At 35.8% G+C, this 22,160-nt stretch overlaps 1 protein-coding gene across 4 annotated transcripts in view; it reads left to right on the top strand.

Annotated features, from left to right (window-relative positions):
• Positions 1–22,160, top strand: part of LOC145664711 ((E3-independent) E2 ubiquitin-conjugating enzyme UBE2O) — a 105,117-nt gene that overhangs the window by 65,266 nt on the left and 17,691 nt on the right. For all 4 annotated transcript variants that reach the window (XM_081731579.1, XM_081731580.1, XM_081731581.1 and 1 more), the window contains exons 10-14: positions 872–1,032; positions 5,546–5,710; positions 11,776–12,704; positions 18,082–18,245; positions 21,573–21,834. In XM_081731579.1, the coding sequence (XP_081587705.1) occupies positions 872–1,032; positions 5,546–5,710; positions 11,776–12,704; positions 18,082–18,245; positions 21,573–21,834 (1,681 nt within the window). The remainder of the gene's footprint in view (positions 1–871; positions 1,033–5,545; positions 5,711–11,775; positions 12,705–18,081; positions 18,246–21,572; positions 21,835–22,160) is intronic.

The raw sequence follows: 22,160 nt of genomic DNA, 5'->3' as shown, positions 1-22,160 counted from the left end.
TCCTCTTTGGGGGGGGAAGGGGGGCTGGGGGAAACTTTCAGCAACTCTGGCCTCAAGGCACAGGTCAGTCCTACACCTTTTTGCGAACACTTAATGTAGAGATTGTATGTACCTTGTATGTGAGCGTCCCAGTGTTTTAATAGTTTCAGGTCGATCAAGATACTGTTCAGCGGACTTTATACCACTTTTAATTTAATAGTATTTTACATGTTCTCTATACTGGTCATCCTCACAAAACAAGTGTTCGACCAAAAAACACTAGTTGCTCCATTGTTAACATTTTAACTCACATCTGTATTACTCGATTCTCAATGAAACTTGGACCGACCTTCCAGCACAACTGATTACAGTGTAACGCGAATTGTCTTTATTGTGCAGTATATGTCTCTGTTGAGTTGAAAGTATAGATTTGTTCCTGTCTGTGTCGAACATATGCATAACATAACATATACACAAGGAGGAAAGTGATTATTACGAATCTTTTTTCACAATAACAAGTACCTACATCCACTGCGGAGCCACTTTTTTTGGAACGCACTGTATTTCATTGTTATCCAGTATTCTTCTGTGAAAACAGAACATAAGTAGAATCTCTTGTACTCCATTAGTTAAGGAACTTTCTCGTGGCTAAGATGTTAGCGTACGCACCTTTGGCGTAAGGGACTCGGCTTCGATTCCCGGCGGGAGTTCATGTGGTTCGCATCCCACGTTAAACTCTAGGTCCACATCTCATATAGCCTCGCTGCTGAAAGGGACGCTAAACTAAAATCAAATATTATTATTATTATTATTATTATTATTATTATTATTATTATTATTATTATTATTATTATTATTATTATTATTATTATTATTATTATTATTATTGCAGGTACAAGTATGGTGGGTAGATGGACATGTGTCAATGTGTTGGCCTCAGGATTTGTACAAAGTAGGTGAATATGACAGCGATGAAGGAGAACTGTGGGACGACGGAAGTAGTGACGCATCGTGGGAAACTGAATCCGAAGATTGTTTTGTTGCAGATGTAAGGTAAGAGAAGGGAACTTTAAAACTTAAGTGTGATAAAAGCAGACGAAGAAATAAATTAAAATGTGTTGCGTTTTCTGTTCAAAGTTTTTATTTAATGCAATACTTTTTATCTTGATTTTCTAAAATTCTAATGACTGTGACGATGATTTTGTTTATAGGGTTGATAATTCGACAGATAGAGAGACAATAAGTCAATATTAACCAAAACCTGAGGCTATGATGTGACCTCGCATAGCGTTAGTCACTAACGCTCTCGCTTTTGGTACGATCAGTCACGGGTTCGATTTCGGGTGAGGATACTCGGTCGAAAAGTGTAACACCTTTTTCAGACCAGCCATCCGTAGTGAGCCTGTAGTGGATTTTTTTCCCTGGGTTTTCCTCATTCACACCAGGCAAACTCCGGGATGGAACCTAACATAACAATCCCAGGCCGCTTCTTTTCTTCCTGTCCAGTTCCTCGGGCAGTGTGATTGCCGAGGAAGGTCATCCCTCATATATGTGACGGGCTGACACAGCCATAGATGCCGAAAGCCCAGAAATCTAATTCCTAATTCTGGTCCTGACGCTATGATTGCGAGAAGAAGGAAAAAGAAAAGTGGGTGTAATACAATGTAATACTTGATATCACTAGATTGAGCGAATTTGAGTCAGATCGGCCTTCCTAATCAATACTTTCTACCATTTTCCTCAGTTTTATGTTGCATAAATGCTGATACAGTACTTATGATAAAAGTCCAGGTCATCTCCTTCCCTCTCCAACTCCTCCGAGGGCCGCGGTGCCTCGATGGTAGAACGTTTACCTCTGGTGCGTGAGGTCCTTGGTTCGATCCCAGCTTTTTGTAGACTTCTGGTGGACAAACACCGTGTGCGTGGGTTTCCTCGGGGTTCTCCTCACTTTCTTTTCACTTTCTTCATTCCACCATTTCATTCATTTCTCATCATCACCGTCTCCTTTAACCTGGCCGGCATAATCGTGAGATGTAAAACTGAAAGATTTTATTTCAATTTTCTTTTCAACTCCCGTGAGGTATGTGCCATGTCGAGGAACACTGTGTTTCTGATTATGCTTGAGGTGACAACTCAAAAGACCTCTTAAAAGTTCAAGAACGTTATTGGAACAACACAAATACACTATCACTGTATTGATGAAGATTTCGAACCCTGCCGATAATTATTACAATTATAAAACATATAAACACTATACGTTGTAGCTGTTTCAATCAAACTATCCACCGCAACTAAGTGCCTCTACAGATAATTGACAGCAGATAGCTAGCTAAATGAGTATTGAAAAATAAGACGTCAATAAAATTGTCGCGTTATTGCTGTCTCATATGTAGAGCATATATCAGCAAGCGAAAATCCAACGATCAGATTTTTGTAGTGTTCTACTGTAGTAACATATCTACCTAGTAATATAAAAGTGCATAAGTAATAAATAATTAAACACTAATTTAAGAGCTGTTTCACAAGTACGGGGAGCATTCTCGTTGTGTTGAGTGAGACCAGGTGTCAGCACTGGGTTCATAGAAAGTTTGTGGCGGTGTCACATGTCAGAGTCATTTTAGGTGCAGTGTGTTCTGACGTTTACGTTTGAAGAGCAACATGCTATTATTCGTTTTTTCCCAAATGCGTAGAATGACACCTGTCGAAATTCATTGTCAATTGAGTGAGACATTCAGTGATGACATCATGAATGTGAAAAATGTTATTTCGTAGGTGCGGCAGTTTATAAAAGGGGTTATGAACACAAACTCTAAGCGCATCGCCCACACAAAAAAACCCTGATCGGACGACATTATAGCACAAGTGGAACAAATAGTTGTGGAAGACTATCGATTGATCGTGAAAGAGATAGTCTCCAATTTCGACATCTCCGAAGGATCTGTGCATACCATTCTGCATGAAAAAGTGAAAATGCAGCGAGATTTCCTTCAGATGGATTGGCTCCTGTTCTCGCAATGTGTCAGGCAACTGTCGCTAGCACTTATACACATTTTTCACGTTGTTGACGCCGTGTCATATCATCTTTACTCAGCTGACGATGAATCTTCGTTGATGGCATGATGACAGTTAATATAAAACTTTCCTTCAAACGTAAATATTGTTATCTTTAGTATTTAAGGAAGCTATTAAGAAGTAGCTATAAACAAATAGTAATAGTAGTAGTTGTAAAAGAAAAAAAAATAAGACTTGAAAAGTTCAATAAGTCCAGTAGTTATTATAATATGGCTCATGCCGTATGCATACTAAATAAGAAATTAAAGGAGTAGTTCATCTTCGACGAATAAGCGAACTCTATTTTATACGATTCCCATCAAATTCTACACAGTATCTGCGGTGCATTTTCTAGATACAGTAATCAGTATTTTTCAATAGGTGCATTTTTCGGGCATCGTCACCATCCTTCCACAATAATATTTTTACATTTCGTCAATGTCATTCCATTTGACGCATCATCGGCGGTTGGGCTGGTTGATGTATTTTTCTACAAAATGTATCTTCTATTCAACGAACCACTCACTACATCGTGAATATAGCATAGGGTCAGATGTAAAACGTCGGAAACAATGTAGTAATATGGCTTCCTAGAGCCTTTATTTTATCAGTATTTACATTATTTGTTCTTATTGCTTGTTCCTATGGCATAAGAAATATTTATATGTAAACTACATTAATAGAAAACTTACCAATTAAGTACTTTGTGTCCAAGTTTGTACATTTTCATGTATTTGTTCGAGTTACCACATTCTTATGCGCATCTTGTATAAATTGAGGACCTGGAAGTATTTTCGAGTCTTTTCTGAAGAAGTTTACTCATCCATTTAAGTGCTTTGCTTTTTCTTCATAATTCGATTATAGAGCTGGCGAGTTTTTGATTTGACTCTCAGTTTCTGGTCACACTATTTTTCTGACTTTGATTCGGCGATCATTTCGATTGCATTACCGGCGTTGTTCAGTCAAATTACGACATACGTCAGTCGTTTTTTTTTTTTTTTTAACATTTACCATTTTTTGGTCTCATTATGGATTACTAGACCCTTCTTTCGTCCTAATCTCGGCAAATATGTAAAACTCAAAAGTTAAATGATTTCATATTTTGCCATCTGTTGCATATTTTTCCTGTTTTAAAACACCGATTGCCCCAGATTTCACATTTCATTTCAGGTTCAATTTTGCAACATTTTCCACTCAACATTGAACTCACCAGCAGACATTCTCCAGACACAGTTGCAACACGTAAACCAATTAAACATTACACTGCAATTGATGCTACTTGTCCTTTCTGACAACTCTCTGCGTGCACGTTTTGCTGAATGCTGTGTTGCCAGCTTTTGCGTCGGGCATTGAAACACGAAATTATTCACTGCAAGTAAATCGCAATTTTAAAAAATTAAATGACGCAAAAGAGAACGAAAAAAATGCTCTCAATAACCTACTCAGGTCCTTTACTCAACTTGACATTCGACTAAAACAATGTGAATTTGTTTATATTCAAATTGGCAACGTGCGGAAAGGGTGGAATGTTTACTATTGCAGAGCGAGAGAAATGTGCCACTATAATTGACTGAGTGTGCTGTTGCCATACAAACAGTTCTTCTTGCCTGATTATTATGACCACGTGCAGGAAGGGGAAAAACAGGAAAGTAACTGTCAGAAAGGACAAGTTGTATCAAATGGACTGTAGTGTTCATTTTCGATAAAGGGGCCGCGGTGGCTCAGTAATAGAGCGTTCACCTCTGGTGCCTGGGGTCCCGGGTTCGATCCCAGCCTCCGCCAGGTGAACTTTGTGGTGGACAAACACCGTGCTCGTGGGTTTTCTCGGGGTTCTCCCGTTTCCTCCCACTTTCTTCATTCCACCATTTCATTCATCTCTCATCATCACCGTCTCCTTTAGCCTAACCGGCATAACCATGGGACGTAAAACTTAAAGATTTCATTTCATTTCATTTTCGTTAAAACTCTTCTGCCACGAGACAGTATCATAAGCTTTCTATGAGCGGAACGGCACTGCCATCTGGCCTCACTCAGTTGAATGAATGGCCAAGTCTTTTGAAACAACACTCACGCTTTTAACTACGTTCATTTCCAAGGAAATAGAGGAAATTGTTCAACTTTGAGTGCACCTCGTACGTAGTTCCTTGATTATATAATACGTAATTGTAGACGCAATTCTCAAGAAAAGAAATACAGTATTTTAATCATGAGAAAACTATACAAGAAGATAATTGAACATAAGCTATGCACTAGTTATGGAAAAGTAATTGCAGCTATTAAGGTTTGAACAGTTATTCTCGGTATTGACTACGAAAATATATTTAAAAAGACCGTTTCATTCTTCGTATACACTTAGTTATTTAACCATGACCGTTAATATATATTCTCTGATCGTTCTTGTTTTAGATTTAATTTGAGTAATCTCGGTCATGTGATATTCTCATAATTGTTGAAATCTCTTGACTTATATTGTTACGAACACTTGTTTGATTATGCATTTTTGTATATATTTCAGTTGTCCCGAAGAAGGTATGGAAGAAATGTTAAAACCTAAATTAGCAGCAAATATTGAAAAGGCTAGGATTGCTATGTCCAGATTAGAGGAGATATTCACTCAGAATCCATCCCTTCAAACAACTACTGTTATGAGGCAACTTCTTGAAGTGTATAAAGATTGCAGGTATGTTAAAGGTCCTGGTGATATCGAAATCAGTTTCCATACGTGCCATTTTAACTGGGTGTTCACACTATTCCATAAGACAGCTCTGTCCAGTGCGAAGACGACTACAATCTAGAACCTAGATCAATTATTGCTCTTTTCCTCTATGTGTTTGAAATATGAGTTCGTTGCTTGTTGGTCACGAGCCTAGAAGTAGCAACTAAATATAAATAAAATTGAAATAATATCATAGCATTAAAGCACTTCTGTTAGTTCAGAAAATACATCTTGATATAAGTTCGTTTGAGCTCTTATGTTTTCATCTTCGGTTATCTTTAAAGTCTTTCTTTTTTCAGTCAATAAGAAAAAAATGAAAAAAGTAAAACTTACCCAACTTCTAAAATGAAAGTGTTGTAGACGACCCGAAAGATTTATTGTGCCCAAATTTTCGGTTGCACATCTTTAACCGATTTCAAGGAAAGGGCGAGGTTCTCAATTCGACCCGTTTATATATATATATATATATATATGGTGGACCATTTATCTTGATACGCCATTGTAACTTTTAAACTAATGGACAAAACACTGAAATTTTGTACCATAGAAATATCGGCAGGGGGACATTGTTTGGCATACTCTCTGATACCACACGGTTAACAGTACTGTCAACCTAACATAAAGTTATATACTTTTAAATGACATTACGTCTTGTTATGAGGGCTGCGGTGGCTCAGTTCATCTCTGGTGCATGGGGTACCTATTCGATCCCAGCTCGCTCCAAATGAACTCTGGTGGGCAAACTGTGTGCGTGGATTTCCTGGAGGTTCTCCCGTTTCCTCCCACTTTCTTCATTCCATCATTTCTGATCATCACCGTCTCCTTCAGCCTAGCCGGTATATACAGCAGTATAACACAAGTGAGAGACGGGACAAGGCATATCCAAAGTACTTTAGTAACTAAAACTATGATCATGATGTAACGCATTTCGAATAAATACGAACAAAGATACAAGAGATTGAACATTTGATTTTTTTTTTTTTCAAAAGCCTTTGTTTCGAAAAACTGCGTAGATAAGTAACCCATACAGTTCCTTAGGTGGTTTTCAATAGGTGTGAATATCACAATGCTGTTTACAGCAATTTTATATTTCAAACAATTCTAGAGATACGATAGAAAGTTCGCAACACTGCTTAAAATTATTTAACCTTTAGAACATTTGGAGGGTCATTTTGACCCCTTGACTTTTTTCTTGTTTCTTCCAACATTGCTTTGAAATTCTTGTTTGAAACGTACTGCTAGGATCATAATCAATATTTTCAAGCAATATTTTCATATTGATTTCCCATTTAGGTACAAGGGCTCCATCTTTGTATTAACAATAAGTGAATATTGTACTTAAATTTCATAAACATTAAATCAAGAAATATAACTTTATTATCAATTTTTCATAACAAATTGCTATTTTTGCGTACTTTGATATACATTGCAAAATTTATACAAGAGGTGAACTCTTCATCTTTTGTGTACAAGGGTTTCAAACTTGTCTTTCCCATATCCGCGTACAATGTTATTCACGCATAACTTAGACGTAGATATATCAATTTTGACTTTTTGTTTGAAAGAGCATACTTTACCAGTGATCTCATATAAATTTCATGAGGATCTAATAATAATCTTGTGAGCTAAACCATGAAACACTTCAATGATTGACAGTATTAATATAATTAACCGATTTCATTGTGTGCATAGCCAGGCATAATCGCAACATAAATGTACAGTTTTGATTATTCTTTTTTTTAGTTCCAAAGAGTATACTTTCTGGTAGATTTCATACAAATTTTGAAAAAGAATCTAATGACAAGACTTTGGAGAACTCATAAAATAACCATCCAAATTAATTTTAAATTAAGTATTAAGAAATTGGCTTGGCGGACAGTTCAAAAACTTTTATAATAACGAATTATTTTCTACTTTTAAACGCTTTTATTATTTTCTACTTTTTAGCGTTTTTGTTAAGTAGGTTAATGCTTTCTTTTTAATATATTGTCTTCTTAGGTTTTAATAAGAAGTTGTGCAGATTCCCCCCCTCCCCCTCACATACACAAACACAATTCTGGTCTAAGCTATTGCAGATATGTATCGCCAGCAGTGGCGGTTTCTCTTAATGTTTGCATGTTTGTACAAACCTCCTTCCAATATTTTCAATTTTTATTTGTGCTAAATCACTTTTCGTTTTATTGTCAACATCATCTTTTTTTAAACAAGTGCGTTTGAAACGGGGTTTGTTAGTTGCTTTCTGCTTGAGAGTTTGCCAAACTCCCCAGCTTTAACAGCTTCTGGGCCACTGCGGAGGTTGCGCAGTAAGAGGGGGTCATCACGCCGTGCACTGCCTCATAAGGATCCATATGCTTGCAGATCTTTTGCAAACAAATCTACCAAACAAAAACAGCTTTTCCAAAACATAACGCTTTGGAACTGGAACTTCTCCACCATCCCTCCCCCTCTAGTATTGATTGAGACGGTTCTCGCCTGAAGGGGAATAGTCTGTTCCTTTATGACAATGTTGCGTACCGTATCCAAGTCGCTACAGAGAGAGAGAGAAAAAAACTTGCGCTTGCCTTAAATGCGAGATTGCCAAGTGGTCATAACTATTAGTTCTGTCAACCAAGTAAGATCAAGGCAGCTAAGGAGATACTAAAGGCGACCCCGTGTAGAGTGAAGACAAATTGAGGGTGTCGATATTCAATACACTCGTATCTGAAGGAGTAGAAATTTGGCAGCATTGATACAATGTTTTCCTTTTCATGTGTGTAGGGTGAATGAGAAAATTGGAGGTCAGTTTTTAGAAAAAGAGCGTTAATTGGGAAAGAAGTGAGATTTTAAAAGCGGGTAGCGGACTTTGTAGTGTTACATGTTTGTGTGTGTGTATGTGTGCCGGTCTTTATTGTTCATTGGAATATTGTTGCTGTAATTGCATAATTACGTGTCTGTCCCTGATATACGTGAACTATTCTAGCAATGCAGTAGCAATGAATTCTGTAACGTCTCTGTTGAATTAGCCGTTTTCGAAAAGAACTTCAGAAGCAAACCTACTTGTGAAAGACATCGGAAGACCGATTCCGACTTCTTCAAATCGTGGCGTATTTCGTTGACTAATTAATTTCGGTGCAGAACCTGACAGCGCTGTCAAGAGTCATTTAGAAAGCACAACAATTTTCAAGAGTACGTCAAAAATCATACACAATGAGCTTCTCCATTGCATGCTTAAAGCGTGCCATGAAGAAATCGCTATTATTATGTATCCCAGTGGCGGAGCCAGGGGGCGATTGCCCCCACAGAAGAGGAAACTTTCCTTTTATTTTATATATAAATAAAACCCATCCCAGAGTTTGGAGCTTATAAAAGTAGCTCTAAGTAGCAGTATTACAACCCACAGCCCTCCCTACAAGTCGTCCTGGATCCGCCCCTGATTTATACTAACTATTATTATTATTATTATTAGTATTAGTATTAAACTATTACTATTTATACATCTACTAGTGCTCTGTATTGGACTATTAGGATAGTCCTATCATTCTTATTCCTGCATAATGTAACATGTGTTTTAAATTTAAATAAAGCACATTCGGAAAAGATAATTTTGTCAGTTGAGAAACGTACATTTCCTCAAAAATAATTTCATATAGTAATGTAACGAACTTTATCACTATTTTTTTAAATATAATCATGTTTAAAAAATCCTGCCCACCCACCTTTCTTTGAAGGACCTGTATTTTTATTCATAAACTGAATTAAATCAAACAAGTATGAAACTTCTTTGGCCAATTGAGATTTTGATTTGAAATGAAAGTATAAATTCATGCATACATGTGCAGAGTTTATGCTTCTTTTTAAAAATAGGTCGTCGTTTTATTTTATTTTTTAAACAAGATTGTACGCATTGTAATGTGCATGTATATGCATTTCGACGATTAGGTAGACTAGAATTGCTACATGTCTTTCGTAAAACAAAGAAATCCCGGGGCAAGTGTATGAAAGTAAAATGTGTGATTCATTTATGGATTTATAAGAAACTGTTTTTGCTATAATTATTAACAATACATTTCTCGTCCTCAGGTGAAAATAGAACGATACAATTACAAATATAAATAGTAAAGTTAATGTATTGCCATGGTGTGTGTTACATAGTTGAATCAGTGAGTGGAAAAAGAACGTTCCATAACACTTTTTGAAAACGAAAAACAAAACCGCTTACTGGAAATATTTGAAAACGAAAAACAAAACCGCTTACTGGAAATATATTTGCTTATTCAAAAGCATTTGTAGTGTATTCCCAAAAATACCACGGCATGATCTGTAAATATTCTCCTCTTTCCACATTGATTCAGTTATAATCGATGTTCCTGTTGAACATTTTTTTGTGATTTTCCAAAAATGAGCAAAACATTTAAAGCCAGCAAGATTGCTTTTAATTACATATTTATTTATTTCATTTTGTTTGGATTTGGAGCTCATCTATCAATACCCAGGCGTTATGAGACTTGGATCAACATTTTAACATAAAATCCGAACCAGCTCATCGGGGTTAAAATTTGCATCTTGCGCTAGCGTATGTTTATCACTACAGTCGAAACAATCCATGTATTTTGTATTTGGCTAGTAGTCTGTTATTATACATATATTATGAACTTTACTTTTGAACTACAGAGAAAAAATGGAATATTTTCTACATAGAATTCTGTTGTTAACGTATTTATTCGAATATAAACGTCCCGTTGTTTTCAAAATGTAGGGCTAAAATTCGTGATGGTAGAAATACCGCTAGATGTTGTCTGTTTGTTTGTTTGTTTGTTTGTTTGTTTGTTGGTTTTATTGTTGCTGTTTTTGAGCTTAGTACGAGGTGCATCCGGAAAGTAAGCTTCGATGAACTGTAAAATGAAAGACTAACATAAAGAGGAAATTATTTTATTATTGTGAAATTAGTGATACTTAATCTACTTTCCAACATATTTACCATCCTTGTTGAGGCATATATCGTAACGTGGCTCACACCACACGTGAAATCCCATCAGGAACTGCTGTGTCGACAGTGCATGAACTGTTGCTTGGTTTCTGGCGTCATGTAGAACACCCATGTCTCATTCTCGGTGACGATACAATCGAAGAATTGGCCATCTTTTTGGTGTGGTAACGCAGCAGAATGACAAAAGCGGACACTAGCTACTTCTTGTGCTCCGCTGTTAGGTGTTTTGGAACTCATCGTGCATACAATTTGAGAAACTGCAGCCTCTGAGCGAGGTTGTCATGCAGCAGGGAACAGGAGATTTGTGGAAGCTGATATATAAGTTCTGACATTATGAAACTTCAGTTCTGCAGAATTATTTGCTGCACACTTTCCACCATTTCAGACATAACTATAGATGGTCGACCACTACGGTACTCGTCATGCACATTCGTGTGTCGTCTTCTGACCATATCTTTACTCATGACATCTGGTCCACACACTTTACACAATTGCCGGTGATTCTCTGACGCCTGGCAGCTTCTTAGCATGGAGAAACCTGATTACCGCGTGTGTCTTGCACTCAGCGTGGAATTTGTTGCGCTCAACCATGTTTACTGTTTCATAGTTCTTTCACCACCTATTCCTTACATTTGCGCTTTCGCCAGGTTATACCTGCGTGTTCCTCCTCCATTCCTGAGTAGGCAGGTCCATCTCTGACGACTCGTGTCATCTTGAGGTCCTTTTGGAACTTACTTTCTGGATGCATCTCGTATTTTATTCGTGCAATAAATATAACACTGCATGTAAGTTCGAATATGGTTTTCAGAATGGATAGAAATACTACCGGTAACTATCTGGAAAGATACTTTTAAATAGCCACGGTTTTTGCACCCAATGATGAGCCAGTAGCTGCGTGAATTTTCTTTAATGGTCTTAAAGGAAGTCTTGTATCCGAATATTAAAGGGATTCTCAAAACCAACACAAATTTTGGTGGGTACTTATCAAGTAAACATGGGTATTGCGATGTATTCGAGTATTATTATTCAAAATACTAATAAGTTGTACATCTTAATTTTTCAGGTACTTAGACAAGTTAATGGGAACGTCTTTCTTCCACGAGAGCCACTTCCAAGGTCTTCTGGAGCGAGTGCGTGAACGGGGTAGAGCAAACGCTGCACAGCGTGTTGCTGACCAAGTGAGCAGGTTGTTTCAGTCAGGACGTTCTGAGAATATAAATGAAGACAAAACACCAACATCCACGTCAATGCTGACTCCGGCTTCTTCTTCCGATGCTAGTGAGAATGCCAGTAGCGGTGGCGCTGCTGATGATTCAGGCGTCTATTCCAACAAGGACAGTAGCAGCAGTGCGAGTGAATCTTTTGCTTCAGGTGAATTTTTACTGAGTGAAAACTTGGTCAATCTGGAGAAGAGAATTTCTGCTGCGAATTCAACTAAAGTCCATAGCTCTCCTGAGATAGATACCGGTCTCCAGGATGTGTTGGTGTCATCGAATAACAATGAGTGTACCGGAAGTAGTGAGAAAGTAGACAGTGGTAGTCGGAAACAGGAATCCAAATCGCGTGAATCTCGCCCAAGTGAGGAAGTGCGCTCGTCACATGTGTGTGTGAAATTGTGCTCACTTATCAAGGCCCAACTAGTGAAAGCTCATGGGGAGGTAACGAAGAGGTTTGGTGGCCAAGTTACGTTAAGTGATGCTAATCTCGGGGATTCCCCCGATAATGACGTTGAAGAAGAGGAAATAGTAAATCAGAAAAAAGGGAAAGTGCCTTGTATCACAGACAATGTGACTCCAAAGCCGAAAGATAAGGAATCTGATAGTAAAGAAAGTGTAAATATAGATAGAACTACTGAATCTGCAAATGTACAGAAGACTGATATCGCGGTGAAAATGTGTAATTTGAAAGTCGACAAAGACGAAGAAATTGAGACTGCTCGAGATATACCAAACGGAGAAGCTTCTATGCAAAATGGCGAAATATTAGGCGAAGGTAAGTGATTATATAAATATTTAAGTATTTTCTAAATCTTATTCGTTCTGTTTTTCTCAAAGGTCTCTATATTTGTTCTCATTAGTAAACTGAAGGGTACGAAACAACGATCTATTAATTTGCATTCACTTTCTGTGCTTTCTATATTCATTTTGGACGTGGCTTTGCCAGAAACTCTGGTTATAAAACAATTGAAGTTATGGGAAAATACCTTCAAGAGTTATATTCCAACTTGCCAGAAAATACGTACATATACTAAATTTGCTCCTCTCTATAATTGTTGTCTAGTAACATTTAACAGGTCATTTTCTGGCTAGAAACGTTACAAATTGACACCAGAAAATGTTGAGAAGCATATTGTGATATACTGTGAGGCTAATTACGGGAAGGAGTAAATCCTTAGAAACGGAAACTAATTTTTGTACAGTGGAAACATGTGGAAAAGTGAGGCTCGTCAAACTAAATGCACTCTAAAATAAACAAAGAAAGACTAGAAGTTGTGTTCTCATATCACTGTATTCATTTAATCCCTTAATCTTTGTATGTTTTTAAAAATTTATGGTATACAAACTGTAAATACCGTTAAGATAAATTCTGAACAGAAATCCATGAAACGTAAAGTACACTTTCGATGTTATGTTTCACGTACAAAATTTCTGTCACAACATTTCAGCTTGTTTGAAAGTGTTCTCTCACTGCTCTGCATTTTGAAAAAAAAATTCCGATGATTTTGGTTTAAGTGGCGTTTCCTTATAATTTTGGGGCGCTGATTACGAATATAACATCAATTTTCCCCCATCACGTCACATTTACCTGAAAATGGGGAGGTATGTTTATATGAATACGTACAAGTTGCATTATAATACAGAATACATAATATATACTTTTCATGTACATACAGTGGTTTCAAAATGACAAAAGTAATTAAACACACACAAATGCAAACAAATACCATAATTTACCCAAATATGTACAATTAATCATACAAAAGCCTACTACTTATGAAACAATTTCCCTCGTTTTGTCAATTTCCAGGAGTTACAACGTCTGTATTCTCCCTTTTCAGCAGCAAACAATAGTCGGCCATCATATTAATGGTCCAACCACCTTGATACATTTTTCAATATCTTTTTGAGTCCTGGTGAAAGTGTTCACCGTGTTCTTCACTATAAACACCAAGATTGTGTGGAAAATTTTCGAAATGTGCATAGTAAAATTGTAAGACACTCATATTACACCCAAGATTTGTAAGATCTTGCACCAACTCTACAATATGTTCGTAATCAGGGCTTCTTGTATTACTCAGGAAGTTCTTCACAACATTCCTGAAACTTTGTCATGTTTTCTTCTCCATTTGAATCATGGTATTCTCAAAACGTGGATCATTGATAAGTTTTCTTATCTGTGGACCAGTAAACATACAGCTGTGAGCTTTTCGATGTTCATAGTACTAAATACCTTGCATATGTACTGAGAACACTTAAGGCCTTATTTAGAACACGAACTAACTGTGTCATGATGCCTAACTTTATATGCGGGGGAGGGAGTAAAATTTTTGAACGCTCCACGAGTGATTCATGTTCAACATTCGTCACACCAGGTGACAGAGATTTTCGGGATGGCCATTCTTTCCTAATCCAATGTTCACCCTTTGCACGACTGCCCTATTCGCAAGAGATAACAAGGATGTTCGGTGTAGCCTGATTGAAATCCCAGCAGGAGGCTTATAATTTAAAAAATCGCCACACAGAAGCCATTGGTGTTTGTAGTTCACACAATCTAGCAAACACTTAACATGATTAGAATATGCAACAGGAATAGACCCAAGGATATTGCCGTTATTAAGTAAGACGCCTTTCAAACTTGATTTCGATGAATCGATAAAAAGTCTCGAATCAGAAGCATTGTAAGTCACACCAACCCATTGTATAAGTCCTGGAATGTCACAGCAGTAAACCATTGATTTATGTTCAACAAAAAAAGAAATAATCTCTTGTTTTCTTTGCCTATACCAAGAGAAAGTGGTTCCAGGTGAAAGTCAAGATATCGTAGGTCTCCCCCATAGCAAAATTAATGTCAATCTTCTAGCAATTACTAGAATATATTCATGTTTTCTAGTAATTTTTCCCATGGACATAAGTAGTTTTTTCCATTAAACCTTGATTTTTGAATATGTCGCATTCTCAAAAAGCTGACGTGATAGAAAACAGCTGATCACATATTTGAAGTCAGTGTAAAAATCCAGTTCAAAAAATGTTACTCGTTTGAAAACATCAGAATACATGCAGAGCAGTGAGTGCAATTTTAGTACGTTTAACAACGTAGTTGCATGCATATATCATGAATTTTAAGTGCATAAAAATCCGATGTATACTCATGAGCTCTTAACCTCATTACTAAGAATGAGAGTTAGTAAGAACGAGGTCGCATTCTATTCTTTTGAGACCTTGTTTACATATAGTTACTCGCATAAATATTAGTGATTATAAAGGGTTATCAGTTATCAATAAATGCCAACACTATTTTCATTGTTGTGAGAACCTTAATGTATACTAATCAGCTTGCATTCAGTAATTAAATTCTCGCAATAATGTTTCAACAATGTTTCTGTTTCTTGAAATTTATTGAATTGTTGTGAGTAGTGTCACTCTACGAAAAATGCTGTGCAAAGACAGGTGAATCTGCCGTTTTGGGGCGATTGGCGCGCTTTTACACTCCTCTTAATCATAGATATGAAACCAGAATTATTTCAAATGGTGTCTACAAAATAGTCCACTCTTTCCTAGGTGTCTGCGTGTGGATAATATTCAACTGTATTTACTCTCAACTGTATGTCATTTTATGACATCTCGACATCACATATTGACATTTTAAGTTTCGAAAAAAATAAATTAAATGAAATATTTCATCAGATTAACGTCCCACGTTTATGCCCTTCAGGCTAAGGGAGACGGATGATTAAGGCAAGTGAATAATGATAGAAAAATTGATGGAATAAGAATATGAGAGAAAATGAGAGTAGCCCGATCAAACTCACAGACATGATGTTGTCCACCACAAACTTATCGGCCAGGGGTCGAACCAAGGACCACACGCACAAGAGGTGAGCGCTGTACCATTGATTTGAGTTTTGAGGTGTGACGTAGTGAAAATGTCCAACTTCTGTCCCTTCCTCTTTTCGAATTCTGTTTTATTTATTTATTTATTTATTTTGTGTCTGTATGCATAAATCAATGTACCGTTATAAATTATACCTTAGTTTGAAAACTGTGATGTATCGAAAGTATGGGCTAATAATGTGAATTAGTTGACGTTCAGAACTACGAATTCCCTTTAAATTATCTTGTAACATTGTTGAGAGTTGAAGAAAGCTAGCCTTATTTAAGTCTTTTGCTTTTAATTTAATTATTTTACTATGTTGAACAAAAATATTGAAAATAAATGTTCGAGTGCTGTTTCCTCCTATTAAAACATTCAAACATTTCGAATATGTAAAGAAAGCGGAGGCATTTTTGATAAAACATAATTTACAGGCTACACGAATTATATTCCACGTATATAGTCCAGTTTACAAAGATTTAATTAGTTAAAAATTATTGATATTGGATTTTCTATTAATAATTTTCAGCTAATAAGTTGCCTTCGATTCTGTAGAACTATGGATGTTTAAATTAAGCAATGTGATTGACGATAGTTGAGAACACTGTAACAAAACATATGCAAAGTCGAACTCAATTTGAAAAGATGGTTCACAAAGCTTGCGAGAAAAATGCAGATACACAATGGCGTATATTTTCTTATTTGAGATTTCCCCGCAATTCTTACTGTTTAAAGATGAAGTCTGTCAAAAATGAGGGGCTGAATTTATCCCGCGTCTCCATTATATAAGAAGTTTCGCAAAAAATTCGGTTTAGTTTGTCGTGTATTTTCTCTTCTTCCCTGGTCATTCCAGCTGCTTGAGGTTAAGCTCTATCAAGAATGAGGTTAATGTACCCTCTCCCCAACCTAAAAATATATATTTTGCGAAAGAACAGAATCTATGTATGTGTAATTTTTGATGTTTCACAGTCATCTTTACTGTTCGAAATTGAAATCGGTCAATAATGAGGGAGAGAATTCGCTCCTTCCTGTCTCTTTTCCTACTTAAAAAATAAATAAATGTATTAAAAGTGGTGTGAGTTTTGTTTGAGATTAAAGACTTATTTCTTCCTAGTGTTCAGGATTAAAATTGGTGACAGTAAAGAGAGTGACTTCAACATATCTTACAAAAGAAAGCTAACAATAAGTTTCCTAATAGTTACCTGACTTTCGTGAAACATTGTGTGCTTTCTTTCAGGCCTATTGCTTTTAGTTGACATCAGTCAGAGTAAGAAAGTAAATTCCGTCATCTCCAACTTGAAGAATTTTTTTCAAGAAAATTTCGAATATGTAGTGTTTCGTGTGTTTGAGTTTCTGTGTACTTATGCAACATCGAGGTTATTATTGAACCTTAGGACCTGTTAATAACGTGGTTTCCGAGGCACGACAGGGGCTTCAATATCCATGGAGTTGATGGGTGTACAGACCAGTATTCAAAATCATCCGTCACATTATAGGCCGATCCCCACCACACTATCTCGCCTCGACGAGTTCATGTATTTTCTTGGAATCTGAAGAATTACTTTTGTTGGTTGGGATTTGAATTGGTGAAGGATACGGTAACAAAAATCTCCAGTGAAAAAAGTCTCTCGCTTCCACAGTGCACACACAGCATCACTATACTCAGATTAAAATAAGAAATGAAATGACATTTGGAGTTTAATGTGTTGTCCTGTTGCCACACCGTGAATGTTCCGCTGAGGCGTTCGCTGTACCTTCTCCACTTCGATTGATAAAAATTTCTGAATATGTGTTACAAGCGCCAATATAATAATGATGATGTCCTTTTCTACGGAAACTCTCCACTTGTAACTACCACCACGATGTTTATCGTTGATCCCTCTCTTGATGACCTTAATAACCCTGTGACTTAGTTTTTCCTTCTCAGCACAAATTTCGACATTGTTTTGTACTGTCAATTCATTTCTGATTTTGACCAGAGTATAATTATATCTTTATCCATTTCCGTATTATTATTGCACTATCACTTGCTGGTCACTCATCACTGTTGGGAAATTTCCATGCACTAAATAGCGACTCTGCGCTCTGATTGGTGTAGACATTATCCATTTTAATACAATGCATCAAATATAGTGTTCTTTCTTCTTCAGTTTCTTTCAGCGTACTTTTTGTCACATGTCTCTCAGAATATAATCTGTTCATTCTTGTGTTGTTAATTATTAGCAACAGTATAGTTTTAATGTCATAAATTATCACAAATTCTTGATTCTTGTTTCAGGCTTTTCCATTATTGATACTGCTCCAAACTCGCACAAATTTAAGCTGACGATGTTCCAGCCGACAGATCCAAAACAGTTCTGCAAAACCGTAAGGAAAGAGTTGAAGCTCTTGAGAACATCTCTTCCAGCTGGCATCTGGGTTAAGGGATTTGAGGATCGAATGGTAAGTTCTTGCGTTCATTGTAGATTTTAGTATAGACAGCAGCAAATACAATAAACCCAAAATTCCGATCCAGTTGGCTCTGCAGTAATTGAAGAAAGATCAATAAAAGTTAACGGAACGTCAAAATTTTAGGTATAAAAAGAGTCTGTACGTTAAAATTTGAAATGGATCTGAATCGGATTAGGTGGAGGGGGGATCTTCCCTTGTGGATTAAAATAAATAAAATAGATATGATATCTCAATTCCTCATTCCTTTAACAAGTCATTTGATCTGTCCGAAAAATAGGATATCAAATGACTTGAAAAATAGCAAAATGAAACTTAATAAAGTTTGTACTCACCGAACCGTAAAAATGTTCATCTAGACCGTAGACGTTTCAGCGGCAACTTGGCGTTTGTATCAGTACGAGTCCTTTGTGTGGAATTTTACGTTACTTGTAGGATCGTATTATCGGTAGTTTTTTATTATTATTATTATTATTATTATTATTATTATTATTATTATTATTATTATTATTATTATTATTATTATTATTATTATTATTATTATTATTATAAATAATAATAATAATAATAATAATAATAATAATAATAATAATAATAATAATAATAATGAGCTGTCTTATTAACTGTGAATGTACTTTGCTTTAGAACTAACACTTCAGAGTTAATGAAACATGGTTCTGAGTCTCCTTTACTTTACGAATGTGTTGCCTTCCCTTTACCTGTGTTCAAACTCTGGGATGAGCTTACTAGCATATTAAAGACAAAAGATTACCAGAGCACTTAGTTCAAAAAAGTTATTATTTGATTGCACTTACTGGAGGTATTTTTTATGACCTAAGCGATCGCTTATTTCCAATGCCAAAATTGTGCTATTGACTGATGTAAAAAAATCCACTAGTATTCAGGTACTTCAGTAAGTATAAGCTACTTTTGATGTGTATCCTATTAGTTCACAAAGTCAAAAAAAAGGATTGTGAAGGAGCAGATTATGTCAAGACAAAATAGTTGAGTCTTAACTTAAAATTCACTTGAAAAATAATATTTTGCAAGTACTAACTGAATTCAAATAATAGAATTTATAGTAAACAAATCATAAATAAAGTTGTCCATTCAAAGTGACTGACTTTTACTTTAAATGATAAATATGCATCAGTGACAATGATTAATATACTCCTCAGCTTTCACGTGTGATACGTATGATAAGTAGCTAAATAAGATTTTTTTTTTCGATACAAAGTAAATTCTGAATCATATAGATGTACTGTAAAGATATTCGCTAAATTGGCTTCTTAATGCTAAATTTATAACAACATAGCCTCTCAAGTTTAGAGTAGTCATCTACATTTTAATAAGTAGTGTGCCTCCTCATAGCCGAATGACTAGTGCAAGTGGGTTCGGGTTCGTTTCCCGTTGCGCGACAAAACGCGAAATTGGCAGTTTTTGCGTGAAATTTCTAACAATACGCAAAATAACTCAAAATTTTAAAAATATGTTTTCATTAATTTAAGAATGCCAGTTTTCCGCTGATGAAACGGTAGAACGTGGCATGAACGGCGCATTTTGGGTGATTCAGAACGCTCAAAAGTTATTTGAAAGACAAGAAACGAATTTTGAGGGCTCGGTTAAATTTTGTTAGTGATAATTGTGGTGACCTTGTCGATTTTATAACTTTCACTGAGACCGACGAATTTCCAAAAGCACATCTGTTGAGTAGTTGTCTTGACAGACTCAGTACTCGATTGAACGTTTTGCGGCAGGGTTTCTTTGGTGAAAAAACTAAAGCACACTTACGTTTGTTACCAAGAGAAAAGAGGGCTAGTGTTGAATGTGACTTTAAAAAATGTGCAGAAAGATCATTCCTGAAGCTTTCTTCCCAAAGAAAAGATTCCCAAACTACAGAAATATGTGATGCTTTGGGACAAGTGTTGGAAGCTATTTGATCCTTTTGTAGTTTCATGTAGTAGTGAACCAGACATTGTTGCATTAAGGAAGTTTTTTAAAGCTTTGCCTCCATTTGTAAAAAAAATCGCAAGCATCTGATTATGAAGTACCGTATTTGGAGTTTTACAAAGTGGCCTGTGAACTTTTGAGAAGTGATTCATGTTGAAAGTGCAGTAGTGAATGTTTTGAATGGACAAAAGCTCCGAAGTCATAGTTGTTTGAAGTTTGTTGTAAATGCACTTACATATGTGTGGCTTCCAACAAGCAATGCCTATTTTTCCAAGTGAAGGTTTTTTTTTTTTTTTTTTTTTTTCAAGTATAGACTGGTAGTAAGTGACAAACGTATAACAATGAAAGAGGAAAATGTGGAAACATGTAACATGCTTATGATTAATGTTTAAATGTAACTTGTGTCTGTGTGTTTTCAGAAGACAGCAAAACTTTTCTACCCAGTAAATTTAATTACTGATTTTCCTTCAGTTTGATTTTAAAAAATATAATTTTCTATAAGTGAAATTTACAATGTCAAGTGGAATATTCAGTATATTTTGTTTTTAGGTAATTAATGGTTTGTTTCTGTAATGATCTATGAATAAAAGAAACAACTGTAAAAATGTCGGAGATCCACGAGAGCTACAAAATGTGAAACTTTATTTGGAAAATGCGACAAAACACAAAATATGAAAAACGAAACGCGAAATTTTCAAATTCTTATTACGAAAAACTCGTGCTCCTAGTGATAAGTTCAAAGTTCATAATTTCCATATTTATTAATTTTGCATATCTGCAATTTTTTTGACAAGAAATTGCTCAATAATCTTTAAAAAAATCTGTCAGCCGAACTGTCACCTGGTAATGTTTCTACTACGTCTTCCTTCAGACAATTTAAGTGTTCAGAACCTTCGTTCTAAATATTTTCAGACTACAGTTACTTTGTTGTTTATTACCAAAATAATAATAATAATTCACTAAGATATTGATTAAAATAAGGTACTGATTTTTCAATATATTGCTGAGATAGTTACTTAAAAATTTTAATTGTATAATAATATAGCAAGTGTAAATTTAAAAGAAATGGAGTTAAAACATTTGATGGTGCAATTTAGTACATCTACTTTATATATCCTATACATAAGATTAATTAATTTTATGTGAACAGAATTTAAAAAAAAAAAAAAAATACATCCATTAATTACTTCTTAGAACATCTTTATAACCCTGAGTTGGAGAAAACCAGATATAAATGTATACAAACTTAATATCTGTAGGTAATCATTTTTTAGTGAAAAATGATACAAATGTGAATTGTAGAATATTTAAATTTACAAGCTTGTTGGCGTAAAAGTAGTTCTATGAAACAGTTCATAATCTTTATTTCAGGATTTGTACTCTGTTATGATCAAGGGGCCGGAGAAGACACCATATGAAGATGGTCTATTCTTCTTTGATTTTCAACTGTCAGCAGATTATCCAAAGGCACCACCAGTATGTCATTATATTAGCTACTGCAGCGATCGTTTGAACCCAAATCTTTATGAGGATGGAAAGGTTTGTGTCAGTCTACTTGGAACATGGAGTGGTAAAGGAACGGAAGTATGGACTTTAAATTCCAACCTTCTGCAAGTTATCATCTCCATCCAAGGTAACTATTGCTGATATAGTAATTAAGTGTAATGGGTTTTGTGGAAGGGGATTAAGTAACACATTCTCTTCATCTCTTTCAACTAGATTTCCCATGTGTTATTTGAAAATCATATTTGAGTCATACAGTATGGAGTTGGGTTCTCCATGGTTAATACCAATAATATCAGGTTGTTTACTAAAGTAGTGAGTTTTGCAGATAAACGAATGGATCGGCCCAAACAGAAAGGACCATATACTAAACAGGGTTTGTATCCCAAAAAGACAATATGGCTGTGTGTCTGGTGGGACGTGGAAGGGCTTATCCACAGTGAACTCCTACCCCGT

Source organism: Thermobia domestica, chromosome 11, assembly GCF_964235325.1.
Source record: "Thermobia domestica chromosome 11, izTheDome1.hap1.1, whole genome shotgun sequence".
Lineage (NCBI taxonomy): Eukaryota > Metazoa > Arthropoda > Insecta > Zygentoma > Lepismatidae > Thermobia > Thermobia domestica.
Note: the sequence above shows the minus strand (reverse complement) of the source record. Positions and strands in the feature narration are given on the sequence as shown.